Genomic DNA, 10,535 nt, shown 5'->3' with positions numbered 1-10,535 from the left:
GCCCTTTCTCCTGGGCCTGTCTACGCAGGGCTACTGACTGCTTTTCTTCCTTGGTGTCTGTCTACCGTGACGGGCTGTAACCCTCACCATCATCCCTTTGGAGCCTTTGTTTTCATCCAGTTGCTCACACCTCTAAATGTCCCTTTATTTTCCTCTCTGATTGACACATCTTCCTATTATGTCCCATTCTGCTTTTAAAACCTTTGAGAAGCCCACTGGGTGGATGCCACTAGCCTCTCCTCCTAGGCAGGTGTTTTCAGGGAACTTCTCCATCCGCTGGGTCGTCCCTGAGATGGCCCCAGTGCTGGGCACACGGATATTTAGTACTGTCGGTCTGGGGCTGCTGCCCTGGCCCCTTTTGCCAATGTGGCCTGTCTCCACCACTGGTGTTTAGTGCCTTAGGGAGAGGCAGATGGGCCCGTGGGAAGAGCGCTGGATGGAGGGTGGCGGGAAGCTGCCCTTCGCCTGCGTCAGAGCTGAGAAGGCCAGGTACAAAGCCCGCCCAGTTGCCTGAGTCCATCGCTTGGGGGCACTGAAGCCTTCTAGGCACTAGCGCCCTGGGGTGCAGCCGGTGGGACTCCCAGGGACTTCCTTAGGAGTCCGCGCTCCCTGAGAGTTCCCCGCGGGTCGCCTCGCTCTGGCGGCCACCCGCGCCTCCTCCGCTTCCTTCAGGCCACAGGGCTCCCCAACCGACTCAGACGCTCGGCACCCCCGCCCCTTTTCCTGCTGAACCAGCGTGCCGCGCTTTCCCCTCCTCTGGTCTCGCCGCCTCCTCTCCCCCTCGAATCCAGTCCTGGTTTCCCCGCCGCCAGCCTCCCTTCCTCCCTCCCTCCCGGCGGGCTCGCTCCCCGCCCCGCCCCCGCCCCGCCCGCCGTCACCGCGGTCGGCTCCGCTCCGCGCCTGCCCCCGCTCCCGCCCGGCCCGGCCCGGCTCGCCCAGTCCAGTGGCTCCAGTCCGGATCTCGCCGCCGCCCGGCCCAGGTGCGAGTCCCCACTGCTGGGGAGGCGGCGGGCCCGGCTCCCCTCGGCCGCCTCGCCCGCCCGGGGTTGGCGGGGAGGGAGCAGCTGGGCGGCCCCGGAGCCCCTCGGAGGACAATGCGCCCGGCGCTCGGCCACCCTCGCTCGGTCTCCTCCGCGCCCGGCGCCTTCCCGCCGCCCCCCGCCGCCGCCCGGCTGCAGCCACTCTTCCTCCGCGGGGGCTCCTTCCGCGGCCGGAGAGGCTCGGGCGACAGCAGCACCAGCACCAGCACCAGCCGCGGGGGAGGCGGCAGCAGACGCGGCGGGGGCGGCGGCTCCCCGAGCAGCAGCACGGGCGCCGAGCGCGAGGACGACGACGAGAGCCTGAGCGTCAGCAAGCCGCTGGTGCCCAACGCCGCGCTCCCGGGGCCGCCGGCTCAGGGGGGCGCCCCCGCTGGCCCCGCGCCCGCCGCCTTCTCCTCCTCCGCCGACACCTCCTCCTCCAGCTCCACGCCCACCTCCTCCTGCAGCATGACCGCCGCGGACTTCGGCGGGGGCGCCGCGGCCGGGGCCGTCGGGGGCCCAGGGAGCCGCTCGGCGGGGGGCGCGGGCGGCGGCGGGGCGGGCGGCGGCGCCTCCTGCTGTTCGTGTTGCTGCTGCTGCGGCCGCCCGGCCCGGCCAGGCCGCAGGGGTCGGCGCCGCGGCTGCGCCCCCAGTCCCGGGTGCCGCTGGGGCTACCAGGCGCTGTCCGTGGTGCTGCTGCTGGCGCAGGGCGGCCTGCTGGACCTGTACCTCATCGCCGTCACGGACCTGTACTGGTGCTCCTGGATCGCCACGGACCTAGTGGTGGTGGTGGGCTGGGCCATCTTCTTCGCCAAGAACAGCCGGGGCCGTCGGGGCGGCGCGGCCAGCGGCGTGCACAACCACCACCCGCACCACCACCACCCCGCGCCGCCCCTGCACCTGCCCGCGCCCTCGGCCGCCTCAGCCGGGGCCAAGGCGCGCGGAGCCCGGGGGGGCGCTGGCGGCGCGGGGGGCGGCCTGGGGGCGGCCGCGGCAGCGGGCGAGTTCGCCTTCGCCTACCTGGCCTGGCTTATCTACTCCATCGCCTTCACGCCCAAGGTGGTGCTGATTCTGGGCACGTCCATCCTAGACCTCATCGAGCTGCGCGCGCCCTTCGGCACCACGGGCTTCCGCCTCACCATGGCGCTCTCAGTGCCCCTGCTCTACAGCTTGGTGCGGGCCATCAGCGAGGCGGGCGCGTCGCCGGGCTCGGCCGGACCCCTGCTGCTGCAGCCCCAGCGGCACCGCGCGGCCGGGTGCTTCCTGGGCACGTGCCTGGACCTGCTCGACAGCTTCACGTTGGTGGAGCTGATGCTGGAGGGCCGCGCGCCGCTGCCTGCGCACCTGCGCTACCTGCTCATTGCCGTCTACTTCCTGACCCTCGCCTCGCCGGTGCTCTGGCTCTATGAGCTCAACGCCGCGGCCGCGGCGGCGGCATCCGGGGGCCAGGCCTCCGGGCCCGGCAGCTGCTGCCGCCTTCTGCGCCTGCTGGGCGGCTGCCTGGTGGACGTGCCCTTGCTGGCGCTGCGCTGCCTCCTGGTGGTCAGCTACCAGCAGCCCCTCTCCATCTTCATGCTCAAGAACCTCTTCTTCCTCGGCTGCCGCGGCCTGGAGGCGCTGGAGGGCTGCTGGGACCGGGGCAGTCGGGCCTCCCCGAGTAGGGCCAGAGGGGGCTATGGTGCTCCGCCCTCCGCCCCTCCGCCGCCTCCGCCACCACCTCAGGGAGGCTCCCAGCTGGGCCACTGCATTTCGGAGAACGACGGGGGTGCGCACGGCTATGTCAACACCCTGGCTGTGGCCTCCCAGAATTGAGGGTGAAGGGCATGGGTCCCTGGTTTTGGGTTGAGAGTCCCCAACCCCCTTATCTTCTACCTTCTGTCACCCAGGTTTGATCAGGCTCTGTTTGGAAGAGGTCACCCTTTATAGGGCTAAGGGCCAGGGTGTCTTTCTGCACCCTGGGTGTGAAGACCGCTTGGAGGGAGACCAGCAGTTAACGGTGAGGGAGGTGGGCGCACTTAACCCCTCCTTTCTTCTATCCTACTCCAATCCTGATCTCCAAGGGGCTGGTACCTCTGCTTCTTTGCCCACCTTCACTCTAATTGCCATCCATCAGGAGGAGAGGGGTGATCGGCCTTGGGTCTTCTTCCTGACTTAGAAGTGCCAGCCTCTTTTGGGCTGTGGTTGGTGGCCATCGTCCCATGCCTTGACATTGACCCAGAACCCACTTTCCACTGATGTGTCTATTCGATTTCTCCCGGGTGATAGATGCAAACTGTATGTCTCTTTCTGTGTGTAGTGTTGTTTTCTTGCGTTCACCCTGTGACCCTTTGCAATGGGTAGGAGATCTGGGGAGGCCCTGCCCCCTATACCTTACCACCACACTCCTCTTTTCTGCCTGGATTTGTGACCATGAATTCCCAGGAAGAGCTGGCCCCTGGGAGCTGCCCAGGTACTCCCTTCGAAGGGAGAAGCTCACCCAGGATCTTCCTCAATCCTGCTCCTCTCCTCTTAGCTCAGAGGGAGGAGGGGAATCCATTCTCTAAGGACCAAACCGCACCCTTTCTTGGGTGAGCGAGCATTTCTACCTCCGTGCTTTCAACTTTTGTTGCATCATGCACTGATGCTGCTTGCAAAAAATAAGACAAAATACTCAGAAGTTGCATTCGCCATGGCCACTGGCTCCAGCTGGGATTGGGAGCCAGTGTTATTACAGGGTCTGTGGAGTATCAGCCATTGGCTTGGCCTCCCTCTCTTCTTCCCTCTGCACCTAGAACTCTTATCCTTCCTGTGGTTTGGTGCCGATTAGGTCAGATCTGGGCTTAGAGTAATAGCTTTGGTGGGGTTCCTAGGTGGACATGAAGTTGGCCCTACCATGGGCCCACGGGGGTAGGGAGCCCCGTTTCCCACCGGTCCTTCCTCTAGGAAGTGTAGATCAGAAAGCGAGGTGGTGACCTCCTGCCTGTGGTCTGTTTGAGTCTCACTAGGGCCAAGGCAGGATGCACAGCTTTCCCTGCTAGATTCCTCTCATTGAGGGTGATGACAAGAGACATCAGAGTCTTGGTGTGGAATGTCACTCTTGCAATCTTTGAGGCAGGATAAGTATTTTTACATATTTTAAGGGTGCAGGAGGACAGCAGGGAACAAGGCCAGGAAATACTCACTTCCTTCCACCCTCAACAGGACGCAGTGGGGGTGAAGCTTGCAGAATTTTTATTGCCCCTTCTCCCTTCTGTTTGAGAAATTTTATGTGGTGTAATAAATCCTAGGCAAGTTACCGGAAGACGTTGATTCTAGTTCTGATTGTGTCACTCACTGGCTTTGAGTGACATATCATTTTTATTTTCTAGGCCTGTTTTCTCACATTAAAAAAGTAGAAGTTAGATGAGTGATCTCTAAGGTTGAAGGTAATTCCAACTCTCACAGTTTTTGAGTTTGTGGCTCTTGAAAACCCTGGTCCTGATGCCCCCTGTACAGGCGGCCAGGAGAGAAGCCAGCCAGGCTGCACCAGCGGAACATTCCCCGCTCTGCACCAGCAGGGGCCAGGGGGAGGGCTTAGGCTCCTGGGCTGGGTGTGGGGCAGGGCTGGCACAGCCGCAGTGTCCACAGCGCCCCCCACAGGGAGGGCCAGAAGTGCCAAGTCACTGGACATGAACTCAGCACCCAGGTCAAGCCCACGCCTCCCGCTTGAAGCCCCCCTCCCAACTGCTTGGGGCTTGGGACAGAAGACACCCACATACAGATGTAAGAGGGGCCGAGGGCTTGACCACAGTTCTCTTGAGCCTCCTCTCAGAGCAGGGAAGGGTGGGGGAAAATGTTTACACTCGGTCCACAATCTGTGCTTCCAGTCTCTCACCCTATGTGGCCCAAAAGCTGCCTGGATTTCACATTTGCTTTTTTCTGCCTTCTTCCTCCGCCCCCACTGACGTCTCTCCCCTCCCTTTGACTGGACTTGAGCTTCTGGGGCCTGGGCCCTGGGTGGCTGCCAACAGCTGCTCCCTGTTCCCATGTCCTCTCTCCAGCTTTGCTGTTTCTCTGCTACCTAATCTCAGTGACTGTGAAAGGACATGGTGTCTGAGCCATGGCTGGCCACTGGCCGGCCCCCTGACCTCCCCCTTTCTGTTGTTTAGATGGCCATCTCCTGTCTGGTCTCCCTGGTTGTAAAATCTCTGTACTGTTAGGTTTTTGGTGGGAGGCTGTGATAAGTTCCAATGAGCTGCCACTTCCCTGGATATGTCAAGAGGTTGATGGCAACGAGGCCAATTCTGGCAGAGACCAGGCCCCCAACTCAGCCCCAGTCACCCTGTTTTACACATGTGGGTTGAGCACTGTGTGCTCAGAGGGTCAGGCCCTTGCACTCACCTCCCCTGCCACATTCATCATGACCCCTGAAGCTTCCTTTGCTTTGCTTTCTAGCGCATCCCTGGTGCAGGGGCAAACCTGAGATTTCCCCATGGGCTTGACAGCCAGGGAGGTGCTCTGTCTCCCGAGGCCAATGCCAGCACGTGCATGGTTCACAGAAGAGGACCCTGGGCTCAGAATCTTGAGAATTGCCTGCTCCTAATGTTTCTGCCAGTCAGGGGGTTCCTCTCAGTAAGTTCCCAAATCCTTACTTATTTAAAAAAGACTAGCCCCTCTCTAAAGACTGTTCCATTTTAACATGCCCTGAATCTGCATCCGTGGGTTTGTGAGAGAGCTAGCTGGCGGTGAGATCCTGGAGGAACGAGGGAAGTGGCACCTCACTAGCATTTATCACTTTTATTCCTTCTCTTTTTAAAAATAAAACCAGACTCTGTTCTGAAAATAAAAAACTTGAGACTTGTGACAAGCTTCCTGTGTGGTTTAAGATCTTTTCTGTCTTGGTTTCCTTATGAAGTTTTTAAATGTCACTGTGACATTCGCCATTATTTTATAGGTTTGTGTTAACGTGATGGGAACACCTTGGCCCTTTCCTTCTAGGCAGTGGCATGTGGCTCATTTAACGGAGTCAGCCTGACAGCGATTTTTCCCATCACCCTGGGCTCTCTCTCCCACTTTTCTTTCTTTCCTTCCTTCTTTCTTTTCCTTTCTTTCTGAGCTAGGGTCTCACTCTGTCGCCCAGGCTGGAGTGCAGTGGCGCCATCATAGTTCATAGCAGCCTCAAACTCCTGCGCTCAAGCAATCCTGCCTCAGCCTCCCAAGTAGCTGGGACTACAGGTGTGTGCCACCACGCCCAGCTCCCCATTTCTTTCTAAGAGTAGCTTTCCAAAGGGGAACATCTTGATAAACTAATTTTTAAATACTGTGCCTTCCTCTATCACTCTTGCCCCATCCAGAAGCACAGATTCTAATGTATGAATAAGAAGAACAAGGCCATGGGTTTCTGTTTGGTTTTATTTTAACATAAAGGGTAGTATTAAGTCTAAAGAAGAACATCGGGTCTGCATCAAAATAAACACTTGGTGGTTTTCTTTCTTTCTTTCTTTTTTTTATTTTTTATTTTTTGAGACGGAGTTTCACTCATGTTACCCAGGCTGGAGTGCAATGGCGCGATCTTGGCTCACCGCAACCTCCGCCTCCTGGGTTCAGGCAATTCTCCTGCCTCAGCCTCCTGAGTAGCTGGGATTACAGGCACGTGCCACCATGCCCAGCTAATTTTTTGTATTTTTAGTAGAGACGGGGTTTCACCATGTTGACCAGGATGGTCTCGATCTCTTGACCTCGTGATCCACCCGCCTCGGCCTCCCAAAGTGCTGGGATTACAGGCTTGAGCCACCGCGCCCGGCTCTTTCTTTCTTTTTTAAAGATGGGGTTTCACCATGATGGCCAGGCTGGTCTTGAACTCCTGACCTCAGGTGATCCACCCACCTCGGCCTTCCAAAGTGCTAGGATTACAGGCGTGAACCACTGTGCCCGGCCCACATAGTGGTTTTCTTAGTACACAGGCAGCCAGTATTATACAGCCCTCTCTGTTTTGTGACCCTAGCTTGCTGCTTCTGGCTGTGCCAAAGGCGATGCAGGGGTTTGACTCAGGAGAGCCCGAGAGGCCAGATCTGAGTAGATGCTCCTGGGAGCCTGAGCTCTCTGCCTCTCATGAGCTGTGGCTTTGCCCATCGTCTGACCTCCTGGAACTTCATTATTTATAAAACAGAAGCAACCACAGAAGACACATGGGAAATGGTCCTTTCCCCTACGACATGTGTAACTGCAACAAGGAACAGAATGTACATACAAAATCATTACAGAACAACATAGGAACGTGTCTTCATTTCTCCCTGGAGCGGATGTAAAATAAGGTGATTGCTTTGACCAAGCATGTCATGAATATTTAGAAACGTCTTCTAGGGAAGCAAGCCGGCCCGGACCGATTTTGGTTTGCCAGGCGTATCAGAATTCGATTTGTGACAGGTGGAGAAGGGGCGCAGAGTGATTTGTTCACGTGTAGGGAAGGCCCACCTCACACCTGGGCCTTGTGGTGTCTGCCCGAGCAGTGGCCCTAAGGAAGAACAGAACACAGCCCGTGGTTGACATCAGCCCCGTCCCTCCTTACAGCCGCCTTCAGGGCTGCTTTCTGTTTTCCGGAGGCCCCGGAGAGGAGGTAGCTTGAGCAATGTGGCGCTGCGGTCGGGAGGAGCCAGTGTGCACTCCCACATGTGCCCGCTCCTGCAGTGATGGGCGGCTGCTTGGGTCCAGCTTCCTGTCCATGAAAGCTCAGCCATTCTAGCAAAAAAGCCGGGACTGGTTTCACCGTCTGTGAAGATCCCATGGAACTGGTGGGCAGAGGCGGCCAGTGGGACATGCGTGCCAGGGAGCAGGCAAGCGCAGGGGCCAGTCACCTGCATCCCCCTTTCCGCTTCCTCTCCTCCTGCTACCCATCTCTGTACCTTCTTCCTGTCTCATCAGAGAGGAAGGATCCGGTGAGCAAACTCATCCTACACTCAATGACCTAAGGGGCTATTCCTCCCTGGAAGGACTCCAAGGGGAGGTGGGCTGGGCCAGGCTCCCTGGCACCCTTGAAACCAGGAGACAGGGGACTGCGTGTTCCTCTCACAGGCAAGGCTGGCTTACCCGGGTGAGTGCCCGGTGGACCCAGTGCTAGGATCTGGCAGAGGCAATGGGGCGTGGAGAGCCATGCAGAGGCGGAGGGCAAGATGGACCGGAGGCCATTTCAGAGTGAGGGAGGCTCGGCGCGGAACGCGCTCAGGCACAGAATTAACCTTAACAGCTTACACCATGGGTTGAAGGGTAGTTGTTTTTCTTCAGAGTCTTCTATAAAATATAACCCATGGAATCCATATTGTGGCCGTTTTTCCACAATGCACATTGCTCACTCAGCCAGACACTTCCTGAGCTCCTTAGAGATGCCCAGTATGGGAACACATTACTTTTAGAGTCTGAAAGCAAACACAGGAGGGAGAGAGCAATACCTAACAGCAGGGAAAGAGGCTCAATGGTGCCTCGGGGGCACAAACTGCTCTGCCCCAGAAGCAGGCTGGTGCCACTCAGGGACACTGCAGGCCTCCCACGACCCCACGAGGCGAGAACTCCTGCCCCGCCCACTTTACAGATGGGCAAGCCACCTAGGGCGGATGAGCAGCTGGCCAGTCCCCAACCGTGCTGCCTCTTCTGTGTGAGGACCCTGTGTCGGACACACCTGACTTGGGGGACGAGGGCCTGGATGTTGAGCGGCAGTGTCCATCTCAGTCTGCCCTCAAGTGCCCCTGGCCTTGCTGGAGTCCCAGCTGTGGCAGGGCACTAAGGCGGAAGAGGGCCCTGCACATCCCTCGTTTATTCAGGAAGGAGAGCACCAACCGCAGAGCCCAAAGGCTATAGAATTAAAACTGCCCACTGCATTGTAAGCACTTCTTCTCTCTTAAGCCCTATTTAATTTTCAAAGATAAACAGTAAAGGCCAGGCATGGTGGGCTCATGCCTGTAATCCCAGCACTTTGGGAGGCCGAGGTGGGCAGACGGCTTGAGCCCAGGAGTTTGTGACTAGTCTGGACAACATGGCATAACGCCATTTCTACAAAAAATACACACACGCAAATTAGCTGGGCACGGTGGTACACACCTGTAGTTCCAGCTACTGGGCAGGCTGAGGTGGATGGATTGCTTGAGCCTCGGACAGAGAGAGATCATGACTTAAAAACAAACAAAAAACCAAGACACAATAAAAGCAAGAAGGAAGTAACTCCACCACACCCTTGCATTCAGAGACCCAGCTCAGATGTTCCAGGGACTGAACACAACCCTCTTTAGACCCTCAATAGCTTCAAGAACCTTCCTACGCCGAAAAGAAAAACTGGTTTTGAATCCAAGTAATTAATTTAAAGAAACAAAACAAACAAAACCAGGATCAAGATAGTAGGCAGGAAAAGTCACGAAACTGCGGGAGCTGGGAGCTTGCTTGGTGGCCGCATGCACAATCGCCCTGGACAGTCACGGTTAGATGCTCCGCTGCAGGTTTTGGGCACATACTGACTGCTGCTTCTTTCCCAGCCGACCACCTATGTACGCTCTGCTTCGGAGAGGGGCTGAAGAGGTGGGAGGTGCACAGCATGGGGGGACATCTGTTCTTAGACATTTCCGGGTGAAGCAGAATTTATTAGCCATGGTTCAGAATAATACAAAAATAAAGGCATGGCTTTATACACACTCTTGAAGCTCTTGGCATTCGGCTGACAGCGGACACCATACTCAGAGTTATGGAATTCCTAGCATTCAGGATAAGCAAGGACTTATGTGAGACTGGGCGCAGGAAATGGGGAGGGAACGTAAGGAGAAACGGATTGACACTAAGAAGAAATGGAGGTGGCTAGGCATGGTGGCTCACACCTGTAATCCAAGCACTTTGGAGGCCAAGGCAGGTGGATCACCTGAGGTCAGGAGTTCAAGACCAGCCTGATCAACATGGTGAAACCCCATCTTAAAAAAAAAAAAAAAAAGAAATGGAGGTGCCCTGGAGAATTTATGGCTCCTTTCCATGCCACATCCAGAAGAGGCAAGTCTACAGGGATCAAAGTAGCCGAGGGGTGCCTAGGGATGGGAGGGTGGCGTGGCGACTAAGGGGGGCTGGATTTCTTTTGGGGGTAATAAACTGTGCTAAGATTGTGCTGATGGTTGCTGAACTGTAACTACACTAAACGCATTGAACTGTGCACGGTCAATTGTGGGTTGTATGAGACGTGAGCTGTATTCCAACAAAGCTGTTAAGAGAACAAGGGAAGCTCCCCCGGAGATAGTGGGCAATGCCCATCAGGGACATTTGTTGGCATGGGCTCAAAGGCCAGCAGAATTCAAGGCTTGTGAGGAACGGGAGAAAATGGGAACGTGTTCTAGCCAGGGAAGAGTGCACCGTGGTAGCCTGTACTCTGGAGTTTGAACAGGTATTTACTGGAAAGGTCACAGAAAGCCTGGTAGCTGTCCAGGACTACTGGAGGAGGGATGGAGCCCAAAAGGCCGGTGGCTGGGAGGCCTCAGCTCCTGTTCTCCCTGGTTTGGTCCTTTGCTGCTGTTGGGTGGAGTATGGGCCACGCAC

The 10,535-nt window shown here is 57.2% G+C and overlaps 1 protein-coding gene across 1 annotated transcript; it reads left to right on the top strand.

Annotated features, from left to right (window-relative positions):
• Nucleotides 1–867: 867 nt before the first annotated feature.
• Nucleotides 868–5,848, top strand: TMEM121B (transmembrane protein 121B). The gene has a single exon (XM_032269579.1). The coding sequence runs from the start codon at nucleotides 1,095–1,097 to the stop codon at nucleotides 2,829–2,831; it is 1,737 nt and encodes a 578-aa protein (XP_032125470.1). The 5' UTR covers nucleotides 868–1,094; the 3' UTR covers nucleotides 2,832–5,848.
• The last annotated feature ends 4,687 nt before the right edge of the window (nucleotides 5,849–10,535 follow it).

The sequence above is a fragment of the Sapajus apella genome, unplaced genomic scaffold (genome assembly GCF_009761245.1).
Source record: "Sapajus apella isolate SASKATOON/1434 unplaced genomic scaffold, GSC_monkey_1.0 scaffold195, whole genome shotgun sequence".
In the NCBI taxonomy this organism is placed as follows: Eukaryota; Metazoa; Chordata; class Mammalia; order Primates; family Cebidae; genus Sapajus; species Sapajus apella.
This window is presented reverse-complemented; position numbering and strand designations above follow the sequence as displayed.

What these genes read in the sequence shown, in the direction of transcription:
- TMEM121B (XM_032269579.1), top strand. Translation starts at nt 1,095, where the DNA reads ATGCGCCCGGCGCTCGGCCACCCTCGCTCGGTCTCCTCCGCGCCCGGC.